This window comes from Perognathus longimembris, chromosome 12 (genome assembly GCF_023159225.1).
Source record: "Perognathus longimembris pacificus isolate PPM17 chromosome 12, ASM2315922v1, whole genome shotgun sequence".
Lineage (NCBI taxonomy): Eukaryota > Metazoa > Chordata > Mammalia > Rodentia > Heteromyidae > Perognathus > Perognathus longimembris.
This window is the reverse complement of record NC_063172.1, coordinates 12,903,944-12,927,451: the sequence shown is the minus strand read 5'-3', so window position 1 is coordinate 12,927,451 and position 23,508 is coordinate 12,903,944. Positions and strand designations below refer to the sequence as shown.

At 38.2% G+C, this 23,508-nt stretch overlaps 1 protein-coding gene across 2 annotated transcripts in view; it reads left to right on the top strand.

The window, feature by feature from the left end:
* The first annotated feature begins 656 nt into the window (after positions 1–656).
* Positions 657–23,508, top strand: part of Fam91a1 (family with sequence similarity 91 member A1) — a 44,530-nt gene continuing 21,678 nt past the window's right edge. The window contains exons 1-14 of one of the 2 annotated variants that reach the window (XM_048358432.1): positions 657–996; positions 8,312–8,396; positions 9,603–9,754; positions 11,310–11,367; positions 11,975–12,042; positions 12,850–12,963; positions 14,962–15,052; positions 15,691–15,753; positions 17,858–17,964; positions 18,688–18,726; positions 19,178–19,290; positions 19,721–19,836; positions 21,743–21,855; positions 22,192–22,278. In XM_048358432.1, the coding sequence (XP_048214389.1) occupies positions 925–996; positions 8,312–8,396; positions 9,603–9,754; positions 11,310–11,367; positions 11,975–12,042; positions 12,850–12,963; positions 14,962–15,052; positions 15,691–15,753; positions 17,858–17,964; positions 18,688–18,726; positions 19,178–19,290; positions 19,721–19,836; positions 21,743–21,855; positions 22,192–22,278 (1,278 nt within the window). In that variant the 5' untranslated portion in view covers positions 657–924. Of the gene's footprint in view, positions 997–1,185; positions 1,943–8,311; positions 8,397–9,602; positions 9,755–11,309; positions 11,368–11,974; positions 12,043–12,849; positions 12,964–14,961; positions 15,053–15,690; positions 15,754–17,857; positions 17,965–18,687; positions 18,727–19,177; positions 19,291–19,720; positions 19,837–21,742; positions 21,856–22,191; positions 22,279–23,508 lie in introns of those variants that run through there. The other variant, XM_048358433.1, reaches the window with a different exon arrangement.

The following is a 23,508-nucleotide window of genomic DNA, read 5'->3' as shown; positions in this document are numbered from 1 at the left end:
GACCACCTCCTAAGAGCAAAAATGAAGGCACACGCTGGATTTCTGTCTTTAAAAGGTGAACCAGGAAACATCTGTGGAGAGCATAAGAAAGCAGAAAGTGAGCTGCTACACGCCGAAGGTAGACAAGGCCATTGTCCTCTGGATTGTGGGCACCAGTTATTAAAACATTTCTGCTCCTCCAAATACCTACGTTTTTTCCAAATTTGGCTCTTGGAAGGAGCTCAATGTGCCCCTTCCACAAGATGCAACAACGACTTGGCGGGGCTGTAGACTCACTGGAGCTTTGGTCTACTTGTGGCTCCTTGGGGTAGCGTTCTGGCCTGCTTTCCTGCGGAGCCTGGGTCGGGGTGGGCCTGCGGTGAGCCCCGCAGTGGGCTCTGTGTTCTTCCACCGCTGTGGCCAGCAGCGGAAAGAAAGACCCCCTTCCTAGGTCTCTTTCTCAGGTAGCCGATCGCAGCGCCGGTAACGGTCGATCTTGGGCCACCTGGGTTCAGGTATTGAGAAACCTGGACTCAACTCACCCAGGATATGAGGGAAGAGGGCGCCACACGGAGGCCCCGCCCACCAGGGCGCAGGGGGCGGGACCAGCCAGCCGAGAGCCCCGCCCTCCTGCCCGCGGGCGGAAGTGACGCAAGCCCAGAGCCATTTCCGGCGAGCCGAAACTAGGAAGAAACTTGGCGCTGCCTTCGCGCCTCAGGTACGGATTGCTGCCGTCGCCTGCGCGCCGCCGCCGCCATCGCCGCCACCGCCGTGCCCCGTGGCCCGGGCCACGCTGAGATGTTGGGAGGCCTGGCCATGAGGCAGCGCCGGGCTTCCTCCGCGTGAGGCGCGGGGCCGCCCGCGGGCTCCCCTGACAGGCCCCGGGCGGGCGGCGTCGTTGCGGCCGCGGCCCCCACCCCTACCCACCCCTCCGGCGCGGGCACCATGAACATAGACGTGGAGTTCCATATCCGGCACAACTATCCTTGGAGCAAGTTGCCGGCCAACGTGAGGCAGGTACGACCCGAACCCGTGACCCGGCCTCCTCCCCCCCAACCCCCAGGCTTGGGTCCCGCCCCGCCAGTCACCTGTTCCCCGCTCCTCCCTTCCGGGTTAGGATCTCAGGAAAACCGACTTCGTGGCTCAGGGGCGTGGAGGGCACGCTCGGGGTCCCCCGGCCCGTGGGCCGGCGTTCAGTGAGATGGAATGGTGTCCGCTGGACACGCTGGGTGCCTTTGCCCGCAGCCTGCACCGACCCGGGCGCCGACGAGACCGAGATTTTCAGATGAAGTGCTTGACCCCCCCCCCCCCCCAGAACTTCAGGATGGTGGGGAAACGGGACGGGAAGGGGGAACACCATGCAGGGTGACACCTCACGAACGTGCCTCCGATTGTAGTCTGTGCGGGAGTTAGGATGGTTCAGGGAGGCATGTCAGTGGGGTCTTGGAAGACCAGTAAGCATGTAGCTAAGATAAAAAGGAATAAAGACGTTTCCTGGGAGAGGGAATGCCGTTTTCCCATCTTGGGCGGGTGAAGAACCAAGTCTCCAGAGTAACCAGCGACTGAATCGCATCAAAAGCGTGGAGTTGTATTTGTGTTGATGGATTTGGAGGTAGGTTTGCTGAGTGCCCAAGGAGAGGTATCAGATGAGACAGGGAAAGTAGTCAGCCTTTGAAGGGACTTGTGTATTTTGTTTTGCTAGACTTTGTCCTCTGGGCAAGCTGGGTTTGCTTAGGGTGCATCCACAAGAGAGCTACCTAAGGTTTTTGCAGGTTAATGCTCCAAAGTTGTGAGTGGCAGTTTTACTTTGTTGTTTTTAACAGGTATTGAACACCTAGTTGGCAATTTCCAGCAGTCAACAAAACAGAGACCTTCCTTCATGGAGCTTATATTTTAACAAAGATAGACCCTAAAATAAATAAATGAATTTGTAACATGGCAGGTGGTGTTGAACCTTAAAAAGGTAGTGATAATATGGTACATGAAGCATTGTTTCTCCTCCATATCCTTCCATTCTTGGTTGAGAGTGAAATTCTGTTTTCCATTGGTGCCTAGCAAGTGGTTTTGGAAAGCTTGGGTTGATGGTGGTGATAATATCAGGATCATTGTATACCTAGGAGCTGAAACATGTCAGAGGAGTGGGAGCTAAGGAGAGTGGGGTGGAGGAATGGAGAGAAGAATGGTGCATGAATACAGTTACCATACTTACTGTACATGTGTGACATTTGAACTAAGAAACTTTAGGAGATGAATGGGAATGAGATTGATGGAGGAGAGAATGATGGAATTGATGACACTGATCAAGATGCATTGTAGACATAAATGGGCACGTTAAATCTAAACCCCTTTGTACAACTGTTGGAAGATAATAAAAATAAAATAAAAAAGAATTCTTGTAGCTTATTTTGATTTTCCCCTCTGGTAACATCACTTGGTAAGGAAAATGCTCTTATTGTAAGACAGCAGAATCAAAGAAAGGGAAAGGATATGTTTCAAGGTCTAGGGTTCTTGCGTGTTAATGGTTACCTGTATGGCATTGGTCTGAAACTGGAAAAACAAAGTTCTAATCTAAGGAACCAGTTTTTCTTGTGAAGTTTGAATGAGGCTTTGGCGGACAATTTTGTTCTTTAGAGTTCTGTGGTGGACAGTTTTGTTTTTTAGAGTTCTGTAGTATATCTCAAGATAACTGGAAGCATCCTCCTCTTCCACTTTTCCTCTTCATCAGAATCAGTGGAGCACAGTGAAACAAAGATGAATGATGAGAGTATGCCCACCATGAATAATTCATTTTAATTTGTGCTGGAAAAAGGCTTTCTGAAACATAATTATTAAGAATATTCACAAGACAGTGTTAAACTTAGGTCCAAATGAAATTGAACTGATTGTGTGTGTGTGTGGTGTCACTTTTTGCTTAGAATAGTATGTCATTTATAATTGTCACATAACCCATCTGTATAAGTTTACTTGGATAACCTTTCTTCAGCTTTCTCATTTCTTTCTGAGATCAAGCTCCATCGTAGATCACTATAGCAACTTTTTGTCTGGTCCCTTGTCCTCAGAATAGGACCTTCCCATCTATTCTTCACAGAACACTCAGATGAGCCTTCTAAAATGCAAACCCAGGCCGAGCACCAGCTTTCTCCTTTGTATTTTAGCTTTTCTATGAGTCTCAGTTGTTCAGTCTTGGGAGGTGTTGCTGACTTCCTGAACCTAGAGTCATCCTTCAGGTCTGTTGGCAATGTCCTGCACAGCATAGTTCACTTGTCTCAGCTCTCAGCTGAGGATGGTATGGTTTTAGGCTTTATTACTTGTCACACTTTTGTACTCCAGGAGCCTATAAGTAGTTGACTTATAGTAAATATTTGTCTAATGGACATTCCCGGGCAGCTAAAGCTTATTTTAAAAGTGGGGAATATTCAGAAGGCAAAGTGTATCAATACCAAGCACTTTGATAGGATTTCCAGTAAATTTTGATGGGCTTAATTTGGAAATAACTCATTTCCAGTTCGGAAAGCTGGGGGAGGGAGAATCATGTTTCCAAAAAATGTATTTAATTCTTTTTATATAGATGAGATGGAATTTTTAAAAACTGTGATCTGGGTCATACTAGACTTTAAAATACACATTAAAATGTTGTAGGTAGGAGTATTTTCAGGATTTTTCTAGTTTACCCATACCTTGTATTCATTGTTCAAATCAGTTTGTACTTTATTTTTTAATCTAAAGAGGTATCTTATGATGAGATTTTGTAATCTAGGAAGGATCGATTTTTTAAAAAAATGTGTGGGTTTTGTAGGGGAGGAATACACAGTAGGAGATACACATTGGGATTGGGGTTGTTAGGTGCAGTGGCTTTATAATAGAGTCATTGTACTTTAGGATCATCTACACAGTGGATGCTCTGTGGCTGGTTCCTTGTTCCCTTGTCATCCTTTCAGTTGTTATGGTTCTCTTTTTTTTGCCAGTCCTGGGCCTTGAACTCAGGGCCTGAGCACTGTCCCAGCACTGTGGTGCTGGGGAATCGAACCCAGGGCTTCATGTATAAGAGGCAAGCACTCTTGCCACTAGGGCATATTCCCAGCCCGTTATGGTTCTTTTATATGCAGCCCAACTTAGTGTGTCAGACCTTGTCAATATTTTTGCAGACCTATCAAGGACTTAGAGGAAAATGCCATTTTCTCCTTTTCCTTTTGGTTTAAAGTTAAATCTGTAGTGGCAACAATGTTTTAAACTGGAAACATTTGGGGAAGTAACAAAGAAGCAAAGACTCTGAGCAAAGATTTTTTTTTGTTTGTTTTTTTGCTAGTCCTGGGGCTTGGATTCAGGGCCTGAGCACTGTCCCTGACTTCTTTTAGCTCAAGGCTGACACTCTGCCACTTGAGCCACAGCGCCGCTTCTGGCTGTTTTCTGTATATGTGGTGCTGGGGAATTGAACCCATGGCTTCATGTATAAGAGGCAAGCACTCTTGCCACTAGGCCATATCCCCTGCCACTTTTTTTTTTTTTTTTGGCCAGTCCTGGGCCTTTGGACTCAGGGCCTGAGCACTGTCCCTGGCTTCTTCCCGCTCAAGGCTAGCACTCTGCCACTTGAGCCACAGCGCCACTTCTGGCGGTTTTCTGTGTATGTGGTGCTGGGGAATCGAACCTAGGGCCTCGTGTATCCGAGGCAGGCACTCTTGCCACTAGGCTATATCCCCAGCCCCACTTTTCTTTTTTTTTTGAGGACAGACCACTTGAGCCAGGTTCCCAGTTTTCTTGCTTTTAGCTTGTTTTTCAGATATTTCCTGGTGCTTTTGCCTGGCCTGAGCTTGGACCTCAGTCCTCTTACCTTTGCTTTGGGACTACCAAGAGTGCATTACCACCCCTGGCTTTTTTAAAAAACCACTTTTAAATTGTTAATTATTTTTATTGTAAAAGTGATGTACAGAGGTGGTTACAGTTATATGAGTCAGATAATAAGTACATTTTCTTTTGAACATGTCACCTCTTCTAGTTTTCTGTTTTTGAAATAGATTCTCACCAGCTTTTGCTTAAGCGGCCTTAAACTATTATATTCTCATCTCTGCCTCCAAATATGTGGGATTATGGGCAATTATCACCCTGGGCAAAGACAGTTTACATATTTGTTTAAGGAAGAATAAAATTAACTTTTAGTGTGGATGTTAGGCATTTGTGTGCTGGACATATACATTGGTTGGTTAGGGCCAGTGAGTACTTATTAGTGCTTAGTACTAAAGGTTGTATGTTTAGAGTTTATGTCCTCTAATGAGGCTTACAAAAATATAGACTCATGTTTTGTATTGAAGGGGCCAGTCTAAAAGCCCAAGTGACTCCATTTTGACCCCAACTTAGAATGAACTTGGAGTGACCTTGGCTGATGTAGTTTTGCTGGAATTTAGCACAAACCAGAAAACCAAGCGTGGGGAACTGCCTGAAAAGGGAGTGACAACCATTTCCCTCCTGGCAGCAGAGTCACAATAGGTCGTTTCTAAAATAATTAACAATCAGCTAAGTAACTGCAACAGAGCCATGGTGAAATTCTTCTATTATGAGATGATTGTGATCAAAGGTCAGGCATAGCCCTGTGGCTTGTGGTTTTTCCCTATAAAATTAGCCTGTAAGATCGAGTTGGTGCGCTCCTGTTCAGGAATGGCCTTGGCAGGTCAGTTCTTTCTTGATGCTTGGCGCAAAATAAAGCTTTACTTAACTTTTGCATTTTATCAGACTCGTTCCTTTGTTCATGGACTTCACAGTGTGAGTGGCTTGATTTATACTTTATTCTAGACTTACTAGGAATAGAAGTTGAGAGGTCGAAAGTATTTATTAAGTAAGAATTTTCAAGCAGAATAGCAAAATCTCCAGTTTGGAACTTGTTAAAGGTTTTAGGAAAGTTGCTTGCTCTGTGTGTGTGTGTGTGTGTGTGTGTGTGTGTGTGTGTGTGTGTGTGTTGTGTTGTGTTTCCTGATAAAGTGACTTATTTGACAGCAAGAAAACCTTAAAAAATTGGACAGATGGATAAATTATTAATAAATAATTTTAACCCCCTAAAATACCTTCAGTTCTGACTCTAGGTTTGGAGCTGATATGGAGAAAGGCAGAGTAGTTTTTCACAATTAACTAATCTTGGCTAATTAGGATGTTAAAACAGATAAAAATAGTATAAACATATTCATTCTGACATTAGTGAGTTCTCTTTAACTAGAAAAAGGATACTTAGTTCTTGCACATCATGTTTCACTATTTATGTCCACTTATGGGTCATGTGTACTTGTAGTTTCATTTGCCTTGCTATGAAAATTGCTTGAAGTGAGCTATATGTGTCTGGACATTGACTTTATAAGAAATAGAGTGAATGAAATCCTCTGATCTTTCTGTCATTAAAGATGTCAAGTTTTACCCTACTGTGTGCTGGAAAGCTCACATATAGAAAGGTGAGAACAGTCATATATTAAATTAGCTTTACAGTTACTTATGTATATGATGTTGGGTTATTCTTTGCTTTCTTGAGCACTCCAAGTTTGAACTTAGAACTCTTGAGTGCAGAGCTAGAAACTTTTTGCTTATTTAAAAGTAGGTTTGGTCCTTCTTGTAGATTGAACCGGCTACTGATCAAGAATATAACAAAAGTAGGTCTGTTCTGAATAAAAATAGACATTTTGCTTACTGATTCCCTAGATGATCAATACAAAGATAAAGCTATTTACCTGTTACTTACCTTGTATTATAGGTATTATAAGTAATCTAGACATGAATTAGAGCATTCAGGAGGATGTTTGGGCTATGTGCAAATAGTATACCATTTCATGTAAGGGACTTGAGCATGCCTAAGTTTGACATCCTTAGAATGGTAGAACTAACGCTAGCTGGAAACCAGAAGGATGGCTATATATCAGAATTCCAAAATTCCAATGTCTTCTAATGAAGCTACAAGGAAACAACATTATTTATTTTTATTGTTATTCTAGAGGTGCAGAGGGGTTACAGATATATAAATCAGATATAGAGTACATTTCTTTTGGGGCAACATTTTTATTTTATTATTTTTTCTGCTGGTATTGGGGCTTAAACTCAGGACCTTGTCCTCTACTTTGGCTTTTTCACTCAAGGTCTGCACTCTCCCACTTGAGGCACACCTCCATTTTATGCTTTTTGCTGGTTAATTAGAGATAAGAGTCTTAGGACTTTTCTGCTTGAGCTGACTTTGATCCTTGATCTTCAGATCTCAGCTTCCTGAGTATCTATGATTATAGGCATGTTCCAGTGCCCACCTAAGAGAGGATATTTTCAAGAAGCAGTCTTAGATACAGTGAGATCTACATACTCTAAAAATCTTAATCTCTGATGGTCACACTCTTCAGTCACCATGACTGTAAGTCAAGGATCGACATCTTTTGTCACCATTCCTAAATGTAGAAATCATCTACCTATCCATTTAACACCTTCAGGTTGGGGATATTTCAGAAGGAAATCTCTAAGTCGAATTTTTTTTTTTTTTTTGGCCAGTCCTGGGCCTTGGAGTCAGGGCCTGAGCACTGTCCCTGGCTTCTTCCCGCTCAAGGCTAGCACTCTGCCACTTGAGCCACAGCGCCACTTCTGGCCATTTTCTGTATATGTAGTGCTGGGAAATCGAACCTAAGGCTTCATGTATACAAGGCAAGCACTCTTACCACTAAGCCATATTCCCAGCAGTCTAAGTAGAATTTTGTTAACTTAAAATGAAGTAAAGTTCTTGTACTACTCATTTATTTCATATTAAATATTTTAGGTTAAAGTAGGGGTGGGGGATATTCATAAGGCCTTGAAATCATTAAGATACTTGACAGGACAGACAGGTATGCTTCTGGTTAGATGCTCCTGGCTGATAACTTGATATGGCCTGCAAGTGATGATATAAATTTCTTATGGCCCTTGTATGGAAAAAGATTCCTCACCCCTGATTAATGGGAATGTAGCTCAGTTGTAGACCTCTTAGCATTCCTAAGGCCCTGGTTTGATCTCCAGTACTACAAAACAAAACTCACCCCCTCCTCCCCCAACAATAACAAAGACAAAACAGCAAAACAACCAATGAAAACTCAAAAAGCCTTTTGAGTAAATTTAGTGATTTACTTTTGAAAGTCACAGTGCAAAGAAGCATGTTGAATTTTTTTCATATTATAGCAGGAAAGCTTATAATAAAGTTTCAGTTTCTAATCAGGCTTAAGAAAATATTCCTTATTCAGTTCTGGAAATTAGAGCTGCCATGCAAAATTAGGGGTCATGGTTTTGAACTTTATGGGAATAGTACTGCTGTTCATTTTGGAAGCTATTTCATGTCTATAATTTCTTCCAGAGCCTTGGAAATTCACAGAGGGAATATGAAAAGCAGGTTGTCTTGTACAGTATCCGCAATCAGTTACGCTACAGAAGTAACCTAGGTAAGTGGAGGCATTTCACATTGATATGGAAATTGTTGACTAGTTGTAATCTTCATAGATCTCTTGGATCTTTTCATTACATATTTCATGGCACTGAAATTATTCCATGTACAAACTTCAGGAAACTCTGTACTGGCCTATTCCATCTAACAGTAATTTGCATTAGGAAGTTGGTATTTCTTTTTAATTCTGATGGAGAATTGTTAATAGATTTGTTTTCTCTATAGAATATTAATTGTAATCCAGTCTCCTCTTTTTACCTGAGGGTAGGAACATATGCCGGAAAATAAAAGGTATATTAGTTCTTAGTCATTTCCTCCCCGCTCCTTCCCCCTCCCTTTTTTGAGATAGTAGTGAGTGAACTCTGGGCCTTATGGTGTTTGCTAGGGAGACACTCACTACTTGAGTCCATCTATCAGCTGTATTGCATTGGTACTTTCAAGATAGGGGTTTCACTTCATGTGTGCCTGGGCCAGCCTGGATTTCAGTCCTGTTTGTGCATCCCACATTAATGGGGAGGACAGGCGCATACCACTGCACCTAGCCATTGGTTGAGATGGAGTCTCACAAACTTTACTTGCCTGGATTGGCCTCCAACTGCAATCCCCTAATACTTGCCTCCCAAATAGGCAGGATTTCAGGCTTGAGACACTGTCCTGCTAGTTCTTGATCATTTTCAACTTTTGAGTTGTGGCCATTAATTTTCTGAATAATATAACTTTAAGGCAAAACTATAATAATTGGCACATATCTTTTACATTTTACTTTTACAGTCTTTTACATCTAAAAACAACAAAACAAACAATGGCAAATTAAAAAATGTATACTTGGTTTTATTAAAAGCTGGCATGCAGTTGGCTCGTAAAGTTGTGTGGTGAGGATCTGAGACTTATAGCTTATTTTTTTTTTTCTTACAGCTTATTTGGTACTTCTTGGTGGGCCTTGCTGATAGTTTCAAGCTTGTTTTCTGATTTGACAAGAATTACTTCTTCTGCCTGTTCTGTTACACATTTTCCTTATCTGTTGTGAAATCTGTTCCTTGTGATCTAAGTATTGTTTTGTTTCAGCTTATTTATTTGTTTGTTATTTTATTTGTTCTCACCTAACTTAAATGTTAATTTTAAAATTAATACTGGTTTATAAGATACTTTATTAAAATCGTGCTGAGTACGCTTGAAAGAAAGCTGGACAATTGCTCTCTTGTAGTTAAACATGTCAAGAAAGATGAACGCAAGTACTATGAGGAACTCCTGAAATACAGCCGAGACCATCTCATGTTGTACCCTTACCATTTATCCGATATTATGGTGAAGGGCTTGAGGATAACACCATTTTCATACTATACTGGGATCATGGAGGTGAGTTTACAGCGAGTAAACCATTAAGATTGGGGTGGGACTGCCTGGCAGTGGCCCTGCAGCTGATGAGTAGCTCTAGGCCACAGCAGACATGGATTCTGAAGCTCTAGTGTGAAGAGGGTGGCTGTTACAAGCTAACTGAGCCACACTTGTATAAGTAGTTGTCATTGACATTTCCACATGGGAAGGGTAGCCATTTCTATTCTGTGTTCTTGGGCTTTTGTGATGTTTTGGCATTAGATCAAACATTTGCATTAGCAGTCTGTACAAAGTTTGTTGCTTTTAGGGTGTCATTAAGGTTGAGATGTGGGTTACAGAATTGAACATTAAGCTCAGAGAAACTTATCTATTAACTTTTACCTACCTAACTCTTAACTAAATATATAAACAATAAATGATGACATCACCCAACATTATATAATAGAGGTGTCAGAAAAGAACTGTATTAGTACTTGCTGTTTCCATTTTTTAGTTTTTTGCCAAAGGCAGTTTGTATGGCTGTGTTTGAATGACTTTAATACTAATTACATACAGTTTTTAAATGGGCTTTATGTAAGGATTATTTATCTAGTATTCATATGCCTATTTAATTATATTTGAATGCTGCTGTTTGGGGTTCACCAGCCACTTAAAGAGTCAAGAGAAAAGCCTAGACCAGAAGGCGCTGGGAACCTGCAGTAGTGTGATGGTTAGCTACCATTGTGATGTGGCTGGGGGCTTTTATATGAACTTTTGTTTAGCTCCCTAAACTACTCCCTGGAACTGGCACTTTTACAGTCCTGAATGTTTGTGGTGTTCCTCCCCTTTGAGCTCAGTAGTGTGAGTAGCAGGTTAGCATAATGAAGCTGGCAGCCAATCAGTAACTTAGGGCAATGTCTAATTCTTTTCCTTTTGTTGTCCATAAGATTTAAAAGATAAAACAGCTGGAATTTTTGTCCATTTTACAATCTTCATTCAATTATATCTGTTTGTTTCTGGTTTCTGTTTTTAAGCCATTTAGTGTAGCTCTTGCATTGAAAATGGGGTTTATCCTGGAGTAAACATTTGGTTTGGTTTATTATTAGAGAAACAGATTAGAATTCAAAGAAGCTAGGCCCAGAATTTAACTCTGGACTCACAGGAGCAAAGCCTACCAAGTGATTAGGATCTTTGTTGGTAGTCCATATTTTGGATTCATATGTTGGTGGAGCTATAACACATTATTAGACTTTTCTCTTTTCTCGGGGGAGGAACCAAGAGTTAGGTATGAAGTGTGAGAGGCTGGAATAGAGGCATTCCTTACAAAGCTTCCATGGGGCAGAGGTTACAAGGCAACTGTGTCATAATCATATAGAATAATATGAGAAACTCATATCCCAAAGTCTCCCATTTAGTTACTAGATAGGTCCCCAGGGTAAGTACCACAGTATAACATGCATGCTTGAGGGTGCCAGACTGCTTTCTGTAACGATTACTATTAATCTGTTTGTTCATAGCAGTATCTATTCATACATGTTTTTATCCTTACCTAAGGACACTTGTCACTTCAAATTTTGCTTTTTTTTCTTTTTGAAAGGACATTATGAACAGTGAGAAAAGTTATGATTCATTGCCCAATTTTACTGCTGCTGACTGTAAGTATCCAATTGTGCTGAAGTAGGTAATGTTCAGATTGTTTCTTTCTTCATGCATGTTGGTGTCAGTATTGTGGTGTGTTTTTCACCTGGAATACATGAAAAATGAGATGACTAAGCATTATTAATGAAAAATTTACCACATAATACAAATCAAATGTAAGATTTAGCCTGGATTTCTAAAAGAAAAACATTTCGGAGTAGTAGAATCCAAGAAAAAGAGACTAATTACATGTTTCTACAGAATTAAGTTTTTTTCAACATGTATACTAAATGAGGAGAAAACCTGTTTACAATATTTAGCAGCATAACATTGCAAACATATTTGCTGATGTCTTATGTCTATTTTAATAACACATGTATTTAAAATGTACTTGTTAAAATTGGAAAGACTTCTCCTTTTAAAATGTGTTCTAGTTAGCATTCAAATGACAGCTTGAAGTTTGCCTTTCCTAAAGTTTAGTTTTCTTTTATATTTTGATAGTTCTTTGAATTTATGCTGATAGATCATGTAAATACAAGCTAAGGACTTACCATAAAATGTCTTCAGTATCGTGACATTTCAAGATGTAGTCAGTGTTTTTAAAATAGAGGACTTTTCTTTCAGGTCTGAGGCTTCTTGGCATAGGAAGAAACCAGTACATTGATCTTATGAATCAGTGTAGATCATCAAAAGTAAGGATTTCTTTTTCCTTTTCATGTTTGGTCTCTTTGTCACATAGTTTGGTTAGTTGTTTTTTTTTTTTTAAGTGATAGAAATAATCAGTTGTAACTTCTTGAAAATGTACTTAATTTCGAAACGATGAGCAGATCTTCAGTATTCACTAGATCATAGCCTAAGTGATTAGAGAAAATATTTACAGCATGTAACATTTATTATTATTACTTTTGTCAGCCCTGGGGTTTGAACTTTGGACCTGAGTGCTGTCCCTGAGCTTTTTTTGCTCAAAGCTAACACTCTACCACTTGAGCCACAGCTCCACTTTTGGCTTTTTTTTGTATTTAATTGGAGATAAGAGTCTCATAGACTTTTCTGCCTGAGCTAGCTTTGAATAGCAATCCTCAAATCTCGGTCTCCTAAGTAAGTAGGATTATAAATGTGAGCCACTGGTACCCAACATATGACATTTATTTTTAAAAAGTAATCTTATTCTGTTTGTCTTTTTACTTTCCCATGCTAGCTCTAGAGTTCATTAATTGATGGATTAATTTTTATCTCTTGAGTCTTATTTAAGTTTCTATATTTAGGTCTTAAGACTAATGATTAGTGTTGTGAAATAACTTATTTTGAAACAACTTAATAATGATCCTCTAGTATTTGATGTACTATAAATAAGATTTTAAATGTAATAAAAGTAAAAAAAGGTACTTGAGTAAGCCTGTTACAAGCAATCTCTTGTTATATGATTGTTAAAAGTAGAAAGTGGTACTTTTAGGCTGATTGCAAGTTCTCCTCTAATGCAAATTCTCAAATCATTGCAGAAATTTTTCAGAAGGAAAACTGCCCGTGATCTTCTACCAGTAAAGCCAGTGGAGATTGCCATAGAGGCATGGTGGGTGGTGCAATCTGGGTATATCACAGAAGATGACATCAAGGTAAAGAAAATTAAACATAGAATTTTTATTTTTAATATTGTTTTGCTTTTTTTTTTGGTCAATTGTGGGGCTTCAACTCAGGGCCTGGGCTCTGAGCTCTTTTCCTCAAGGTTAGTACTGTACCACTTGGAGCCACAGCTCCACTTCTGGTTTTCTGGTGGTTAATTGGAGATAATAGTCTCTTAAACTTTCCTGCCTGGGCTAGTTTTGAACCGAGATCCTCCTGAGCCTCCTAAGTTACTAGGATTACAGATGTGAGCCACTAGCACCTGGCTTGCTTTGCAACTTTAAATTACAGTTATATATTTAAAAACAAGTAACATTTGGCTTTCCTGCAGAAAATCAAGTGATCTCAAAATTGAAATGATCTTAATATTGATGGAGTTTTAAAGATATTGTTTATGGTGAAGGGAGTCTTGACTTGGCTTAGATACAGTAGTTTGGAGTATTAGAGTTTTTATATAACGTGACATGAAATCACAGCAACTCACAGCAATACTGTGAATAACTCTCTTGAGTACTTATTGTGTGTTTGATGTGCCGTGCATTATTGTGTTTTTGTTTTGTCCCATTTTATTCTCATCATAATCCGAGGGGAAAGTATAATTTGTATCTCTAATTCACAGATGAGGTAAATGAACACAGAACAATTAATGGCTCAAGTTATAAGAGTGAAAAGGGTCCGGGATTTTTACATTGGCAATTTCCTATAGAAACTGTTTATTAATCACTGAGTTAAAATGGTAGGTGCCTGATGGAAATGATAGTGCCAAGGTCAAGGGAAATGATGTTCTCAGAGGTCAGATTACATTTAATGTGAGCTTTCTCCACTTTGAAAGGGATGTTGGTTTAGTAGAAAGGGGCGGGTACTGAGTGGCTTCAGAGACTAGGTGATAACTGTGTAATGTCAGTGAGTCTGTGATCTTTTCTTTTTGTCTACATGTTTTTCTTTGAGGACATATTAAATTCATTGAGTGGAAGGCTTTGAAATATTCCTTCAATATAATTACTTCCTAATGGAGAGAGCTGTCAAACTTTTATAAGGTCCTTAGCCTTGTTGTTACATATAATATTCATGTGGGGTTTTTTTGTTTTGTTTTTTGTTTTTTTGCTAGTCCTGGGCCTTGGACTCAGGGCCTGAGCATTGTCCCTGGCTTCTTTTTGCTCAAGGCTAGCACTCTGCCACTTGAGCCACAGCACTGCTTCTGGCCATTTTCTATATATGTGGTGCTGAGGAATCGAACCCAGGGCTTCCTGTATTAGAGACAAACACTCTTGCCACTAGGCCATACTCCCAGCCCCATGGGTTTTTTTTTTTTAATTTTTATTTTTTGGTAGTGATACTGTGTTTTGAATTCAGTACCTTGTTGCTGGGCAGCACCCAAACCACCTAAACTACTTCCCCGCCCCTTTTCTTTAGTTATTTTTTTCTAATTCTCTCTCTTGCTTATGCCCAAGATGGCCTAGGCCTATTTGTGGCCTATTTGTGGTTCCTTCTAGGTAGGATTACAGATAAGTATTGCCATGCCCATTCGTTATTGGTTGAGATGAGGGTGCTTGGGTTGGGTTGTGCTTGGGTTGGCCTTGAACTTTGATTCTCCTGATTTCTGCCTTCCAGGTAGCTAGGATTACAGATACGAGCCACTGTACATGTGGAAATTCTGAGAATCAAGTTCTAGTTTGAGAAATGTACCATCAACAAATAGGTCTGGAGGACTAAAGATTGATTTTTTTTTTTTTTTTTTTGTGAGCACTTCTTATAGCAAACAGTTGTTAGTAGTTAGAGTGAATTTGTTTTCTAAACTCTTCTCATAGCCTATTTTGGCACTTCACTGGTTTGGTTATATGCATTGATTTTTTGTTTGTTGTTTGAATTCTAGAATGACAAATGAAACGTTCTGCTAATATTGTAATTACCGGTTTCAACATGAAGAGATTTTAGGAGACTGATGAATTAATTTGTACAGAACTTAATGGAAAATATTTTGCTTTTCTTAGATATGCAGTTTGCCTGAGAAATACGCAATTGATAAGATCATCGATTCAGGCCCTCAACTCTCTGGATCACTAGATTACAATGTAGTACATAGTAAGTGGTTAGTAGAAATGGTCTTTTGTCACATAAAAACGTTATAAGCCATCTATAATTAGTATCAATTACTTTCCAAGTAGGCACAAATAAGTTATTATTATCATTTCAAATGTTAGCATAGTCCATTATTTTTCAGTGACTATCAATCACATACAGTAGAAATTCATACAAAATGAATAGAAAAAAATTTGTATTTGTAAACATGTTGGAAACCCAAGATTTAAAAACTTAAATTAAAAAAACCCTTTCTATTATTTTTTTCCTATAGAATTCAGTTGTAAGAATATTTTTATTTTTTGTCTGTTGTGGAGCTTGAAATCAGGGTTTGGCGGCTGTCCTTGAGCTTTTCTGCTTAAGGTTACTTCTCTACCACTTCAAGCCATAGATCTACTTCTGGTTTTCTGATGGTTAGTTGGAGATAAGAGGCTCAGAGACTTTTCTGCCCTGGTTGGCTTTGAATCGCCATTCTTAGATCTCAGTTTTCTGAGTACTTAGGATTAGAGGTATGAGCCACCAGCACCCAGCTTAGTTGTAAGAATCATTGGGAATTAGCATTTAAAAGAATTAGTATTTACGATAGTTAAATCAATATTGTGTAATTCTACATTTAAAACAAGACATTTCTGCTTCTATAGGTTTGTATAACAAAGGATTTATTTATCTGGATGTACCAATATCAGATGACAGTTGTATAGCAGGTAAGTATGCGATAGCAATTTTTAGCACCCATTGAATGATTGTACTGAGTACTGCTTTATCATCCTAACAAAATATAGGAATCATTTAGAATCTTATATGCTATTGATCTTAGATGGTAGGATTTTTGTGGAAGGAAAGCATCTTTTTTTTACATTGTAACCCATTGAGGTTATTAAATTCCTTATTACATTTTTATGTTATTTTGGTATCCACACTATATTAGAATACTAAAACTTCAAAGAACTTCAAGATAAATTTCACAGTCCTAAATCAAGTTACAAATTTTTAAATTCATGCCAGCATTATCACATGTCATTTATCACATATATTTAGAAATACAGATTTGTGTGCTCCTAATTTTCTCTTTATATACCTGCAGCTTAATTTTCATGTTACTATAATCTTTTTTGTTTTTATTTCCTCCTCCATGTTTTACCCACTTCTTCACATTAAGCTAATATTAAGAGCCTGTATATCCTCTTAGATAAAATGCATATATTGTTTTATTAAACCATTCTCTAATTGTGGTTATTTAGGTTATTTCTAGTTTATAACATGTAAACAATCCAATTCAGTACAAAAGAGATCTGAAGTGATTTTAGACAAGTTTCAAGTGGTGGTAGGTAATAAGATAGATGCATATAAAGGAGAAAAATACTTTGAAAGGATCTCTTTTCCAGTTGTAGGGATTGACTTTAGGGCTTTGTGTGAGTTAGGCAAGTGCTCTATCACTTGAGCCATGCCAGTCTTTGAAGGGGATTATCTTGAAAAGTTCTGTTTGTTAAAAAAGTGTATTCCATCACTCAGTAAATCTTACAACTGCATATCGTATGCCAGTTCTCTTACTGCATGTAGGTTTCTGTTGTGCTTGAGTAAAATATTTTTGGAAAACTTAGATCATATCTGCAAATCTGTATTCTGTTTGGAATTTACTTTTACATTTGATGTGAACTAAAAGTCCCACTTGATTTCCTTCTGTTGGTAATCAATAATAGCATTTGGACAAATGCTAGCTATTTTTTCAATAACTTATTACTACTGAGTGCAAGAATTATTATTTTCATATGCTAACTTTTCCTCTGTATTAAATCTTAACTCAGATATTCTTTTTTCATTCACTGGTACCATACTGTTCTGATAATGGTGACTTAGAGTACTTACAACATTAGTTAAAACCAGGATTTCCTTGTGGTCTTTTAAAAATAAATGTTTTTTGTCATTTTTTAGTGTCTTATTTTTATCTACCTGAGTTGTATCTTGGTTTTTAGTGTTAGAAATAACATAGGTTTTGAGTATAATCAGATGTATTAGGACCAGTGGACACGATGCTGAAATACTGCGGCTTTGGCACTCTTTTTCTCCAGGATGTTTTCAAGGGATCTACATACAAAGGAAAGCATAGTGCTTCTTTGTTGTTGGCTGGGAAGAGCTATGGTAAATCAGATGAGTTCATTTGGACCAGCGACAGAGATAGAAATTAGTATACATGAACATTCGGGTGGACAGTCATGGCTGAACTGTCTTCTTTGCTGGAGAAGGTCTTGACCCTCTGGCCTGTGAGAAAAAGCAGATTATTCTGCAAACCACTGGTACACATGGCAATCATGCAGATCAGATGGATTTCTCCTCTTAGAATAGAGTGGGGGTGTTAGGGAGAATGGCAGAGTGCCAAAACTTTCTACCAATCTCTCTTTAAATAGCATAGCAATTCTTGCCTGCAGTTTTTTGTTTCTCTGCTGATTAGGCATCAACAACACACATTAGAAATTCCATAGGGTTCCCCATGGTGAAGCAGTATCGCTCTTGCCTTTGAGCCAACTCCATGTCTGCTAGCATTTCCTCTGCCTCTAAGTAATGCTCAGGAGTTTCAAGAGAATTAAATTACTCCTTGCATTTTTTTTCTTTTAATCTCCAGAGAAACCATGTAGATACTGCTGTGTATAACCTTAATTCTGGGAGTTTTAGAAAACTTGTAGTGTGCTTGGTGAAATAAAAGTAATATTCAGTTCTAAACTGAGAGATTTCTCTTTGAATAGATGTTTAAATTATGCTTTCTTGTTTTATAAATCATATCACTGAGGAAGCTTATTTTGTTTATTTTAGTTCCTCCTCTTGAAGGTTTTGTAATGAATCGAGTACAAGGTGATTATTTTGAAACTCTACTCTATAAGATATTTGTGTCAATAGATGAGCACACTAATGTCGCAGAGGTAAGTGTTACAACATCTTATGAGAGTTCCTAAGATTATAAGTTTGTGTTAACTGGGTAAAATTATTTAATGATACTGGCTAAAATATTTTAAAAATTGTGCATAGGGAGATTATAAACCATTAATTACTTAAATACCACTATTCATAATTCCTGCATGTGCATACTAAAACTTTATAAAGTTAATTTATAGTTTGTTAGATAACTATATACCTCTTTATAGTAAAGAATTGTAGACTGAATTGGTTTATATAAGACTTTTTGTATTAAAATAAATTTTTTGTATGCTAGCACTGGGCCTTGTACTCTTGTTTGGCTTTTCACTCAAGATCAGTGCTTTACTGCTTGAGCCATGCCTCCATTTCTGGCTCTTTTGGCGGGCTGGCTAATTGGAGATAAGAATCTCATGGACTTTTCTTTCTAGGCTGGCTTTGAATCACTATCTCAGCCTACTTAGTAGCTAGGATTACAGGCATGAACCACCAGTGACTGGCTATGAATTTTTGTGTTTTAAATGAGACAGAATTAAATACTACCTGGACTTTGTACTACTCTCAGTGCCATAGAGGTAATGGAAATATGGAACTTCTGAATTTGAACTTTATTCAGTAGTCTTTTAATCATTTATAACTAAAAGTTTGCTAAATAAGATAACATTTATCTATTACAATTATATAATGTTCTGGCAATTCCATGAATGAAAGCAATTTATTTAATTTTCTAGCTTGCGAATGTCCTGGAGATAGACTTATCCCTGGTTAAGGTATGCTGTTCTTTCATGCTTTGAAATAGAAGTACTGAATGGACGTGGCTAAGTGATTCTTATCTTGGTATACATAGGAGAAAGAGGCTTTGAGTTCATTATTAGCTGCATCAGGGGTGGTGCACAATAAAGGGATACTTGCAGTGAGGAAAAGGACAAGGTCAGGAGCCCTAAGTCAGCTGATGGATTAAAGGCACTCATGTAGTATGTACAGCCTGATTGGCATCTTAGTTAAAACCACAACCTTGCCTCACTGGAAGCAGATGCAGCTATTGTACTGCCCAAGATGAGAGCTTTCCTTGTGGGAAGAACAGACCTGCCCAGCCTCTTTCTGGTAGTGGTGTGAAAATGTTTGCAAGCCACTAGAGGCTTAATCTGTTAGCAGTAGTTTTTTCTCTACAAATATTCTGGTATCTATTTTAAAAGCAAATTTCCTTTATATTCCTTCTAGAATGCTGTCTCAATGTATTGCCGATTGGGCTTTGCCCATAAAAAGGGACAAGTAATAAATTTGGATCAACTTCATTCATCGTGGAAGAATGTTCCATCTGTAAACAGATTAAAGTAACTCATTTATTCAGTGTGACATATTAGAGTTTCCTTTTGAAAAGAAATGTAATCTTAATACAGAACTTGGTATTCAATTTGTCAGTTGAGGTGAATGTGGGATATTAGTATTTTATATTTTGTGTGTGATGATCTTTTGTAGATCTAATGAAGACTAAGAGCCCTCTAGGAAAAAGACATAGATATTTTGAGAATTTATAATTTTGAAGACTTCTTTAATCCCTGGAAGCCTGTTTTGGGGTCTTACTTAAGAACCCTGGCTGTATGTGGTCAGATAAACCTTTAGGTTTCATCATCTCAATTGAAGATTTGAATATAAAACTGACTTTAGATGGCTTATTTACAGTTTAAAATGCTGATTTCAATAGTTGTTTTATTTTTAAAACTATGTTTTTTTAAAAGATATATATATGTTTTTCACTAACAGGAGTACTTTAGATCCACAGAAGATGCTCTTGTCATGGGATGGTGGAGAAAGTAGAAGTCCTATTCAAGAAGCTTCTTCGGCTACTGACACTGATACAAATAGTCAAGAAGATCCAGGTAACTCAGTTTAATTTAAAGTCTATATGTAGATATGGCATCTGTCCAAATGTACACTTTTTCTTTTTTTTGTGTGCTGGTTTTCCTCAGACTTGACATAAGGGCCTGGGCACTGTCCCTGAGCTTTTTAAATTAAGGCTGGTATTCTACCTCTTGAGCCACAGCTCCACTTCTAAGCTTTTTGGTTGTTAATTGGAGATAAGAGCCTTAAAGACTTTTCCTCTCAGGCTGGCTTTGAGCTGCAATACTCAGACCTCAGCTTCTGGGGTCGCTAGGATTACAGGCGTGAGCAAATGGTGCCTGGCCAACCTTATACTCTTTTTAAACAATATTTTTTTATTATGTTTTAGTAGTAGTACAAAGGACTTGCTCTTCACCAAAGTAGTTTACTAATACAGTGCATCTTGATTACTGTCACCCCTTTTAACATTCTCACCCACCCCTCCCGACCCGCTTCTTCCCTTAGTTATCTTAATTTTAGGTTATATATTTAACTTTTTTTTTGTCTTTGTTGGGCTTTGAGTTCGTGTTTTTTTTTTTAAAGAATTATACTATCTACACTCTCCATAGAGTCTATTCTACTTCAGTTAATTCATTTGTAACTACTTGCTTACCATCTAGTGTGTTTACTTGTAGATTTATAGGTACATTCTACTACCATAAATGAGGGAAAACATGCAACCTATGTTTTGCTGGGTTTGAGAAGTTGTTGTGGGAATGTAAACTTGTCCAACCATACACTCTTTTTTTTTTTTGGCCAGTCCTGGGCCTTGGACTCAGGGCCTGAGCACTGTCCCTGGCTTCTTCCTGCTCAAGGCTAGCACTCTGCCACGTGAGCCACAGCGCCGCTTCTGGCCGTTTTTTCTGTATATGTGGTGCTGGGGAATCGAACCTTGGGCCTCGTGTATCTGAGGCAGGCACTCTTGCCACTAGGCTATATCCCCAGCCCCTAACCATACACTCTTAACAGCTATTTTACAGTCTTGTTTTAGGTTTTCTTCATCTAGTAAACAGCCTTTGAGTACTTATCCATGTATTAGATGCTGTGCTAAATCTTAGGATGTAAACCTGACTGACAAGAATATGGTCACTCCTAGAAATTCAGTTGAAGGAGAAAAAAAGGAATGTAATAAAAAAAAAACCTACACTGAGAGCACCAATTACTATGCTTGAGGATACAAAGAAAAAGAGATCATTTGTTGAAGTGGGGGGGGGGGGGTGGGAGGTTGAGAAGTCTTCAGGGAGAAAAATGTTATTTGGGCTGAGAATGAGTGTGAAGCCTGCTGGTTAGTGAGGGAGGAGGCCATTTCAGCCCAAGAGTGTAGTGTGAGCTGAGCCCAGAGGGAGGCTCTGCAAAATTTAAGGTTGAGGGTATGAGGAGCCAGGATGGCCCTTATCCTGTTGCTTCCTGAGGCAGTGACTTATCTGAAGGGCTTAGGGCAAGTTAGTCTTGTGGGTTTGACAGTTAATGATTGTCATTACTGATTCTTAAGTTTGTGTGTGTTTTTTTTTAAACAAAAAAAAAAAAGTAACTTCTAAAATTAAAAAAAAAAAAACAAAAACCAGCCACACTTTTGCATAGTGGCATATACCTGTAGTCTCCACACTTGGGAGGCAAAGGCAGGAGGCTTTTGATTTTAAAGCTAGCCTGGGCTACGTAGTGAGGCATTGTTTGAAAAGAAAAGGTGTTTTTTCCCCCTCTGCTTTGAGATAGGTATGATTGGGACTTGTTATTTCTAAAATAATGCTTATACTTAGGTACTTTATAACTGAGGTACCAAAACTGAAAGGAAGTATTTTCTCATTCTAAATGATAAGCAAAAACATTTTTTCCCATTTATTTCATTTCGCATTACTTGACTTTTCAGTTCCTTAATTATTTTCTATTGCTTGATTATTTTTTCAGCTGACACAGCCAGTGTAAGCAGTTTGAGTCTGTCTACAGGATATACAAAGCGTATTGCATTCCTATTTGACTCAACTCTCACTGCATTTTTGATGATGGGAAACCTTTCACCAGTAAGTCAAGTGCTTGTTTAAATAAAAAGATGTTTTAAGTAAAGATTGGATATAAAGTTAGCATTATATATATGGATATATATGAATATATATACAATATATAAAACATTTAACACACATATATGTATATACACATGCACATATACATATATATGTTCATTCCTGATGTTTTTATTCTTGATTATGATAACGTCTAGTGTGGTTTGCTTTATAATTGTAGGAATTAGTTCCTCACCTTATCTACCTTTAAGTTTATTTCGGAATGCACAATATATGAGTGCATTGTGCTCAGCATAAAATGGAAAAGAACTTTAATGCTGTGTTTCTTTCTTGCAGAATTTGAAAAGTCATGCAGTCACCATGTTTGAAGTAGGCAAACTTTCAGATGAGTCTCTGGACAGCTTTCTTATAGAATTAGAAAAGGTAACTTAAATTGAATGCTAGGGCAGGCATTTGTTGATGTGTTGATTATCATGGATTTTTGATAAATTCTTGCTTTTGTGATCTCATTCTCCATCTTAATATTGGAGTGGTCTTGTAGACTTAAACAGTCAGTGGAGGAAGGAATTTTGTGATGTCCAACTTACCACATAATTTGATATAATGAAAAGTGAGGTATAGAAATCATAGTCTGTGTATGACTTGTTAAATTTATTTTTTTTCTAAAATAATATTTTTCTTTTTCTGATATGACTCTGAGGTCACCTTTTGTGCATTTTTATTTGAAGATTTTGTTCTAGTTACCTTAATCTAGAATAGTTTCCTTGGGTATTTTGTTTATGTCTACTCTCACTGATCCCTTTTAGCATCTTAAAGACTTCAGCCATATTTTCTCACTACCTTTTTCTTTGTGAGTATAGCCCTAGTTTTCCTTAACTCTAAATCTTTTTTTTTTTTGCCAGTCCTGGGCCTTGGACCCTGGCTACTTATTGCTCAAGGCTAGCACTCTGCCACTTGAGCCACAGCACCACTTCTGGTCATTTTCTGTATATGTGGTGCTGGGGAATCGAACCCAGGGCTTCATATATACGAGGCAAGCACTCTTGCCACTAGGCCATATTCCTAGTCCTTAACTCTAAATCTTGATGCCCTTAAATTGATGTTTTTTATTCTGTCCTTTGTTCTTTATATGTGAAGTTTATGTGCCTAATCAGTTCCTTGACTAAAAATTTTGATACCTATTGTGCTTTAGTGATGACCTGTGTGTATTAAATATGCTACTTGAAAGAATTCATATGATGATTCTGTAGTTCCTTAAGATTTTATAAAAAGAGACCTATAACATTTTCATTGCCTTTTCTCCATAGGAAATATATCAGATAATCCTTTTTATTAATGGGTCTCTTAAACTTTTCTCTCTATACTTCAGTTATTCCTTCCATACTTTATTTCTCACCTTGTCAGCATTGTTTCTTAAATGTATTGAATTCGCTATTTCTGATTTCCTGATATTTATTTTTCTTACATTAGTCTTTTATCATAGTGATTCTAAGATCATATAGACTCTTTCATATATTTCTATTTGTTTTAGTACATAGACATTCTTGGGAATGCCTTTTAGTCTAGTTCTAAACATGACATTTTAGCTCTTTTTAAAGTAGCTTCATCTTAATTAAACGAATTGTTTACATTTGTTAATTTAATGTAAATTTG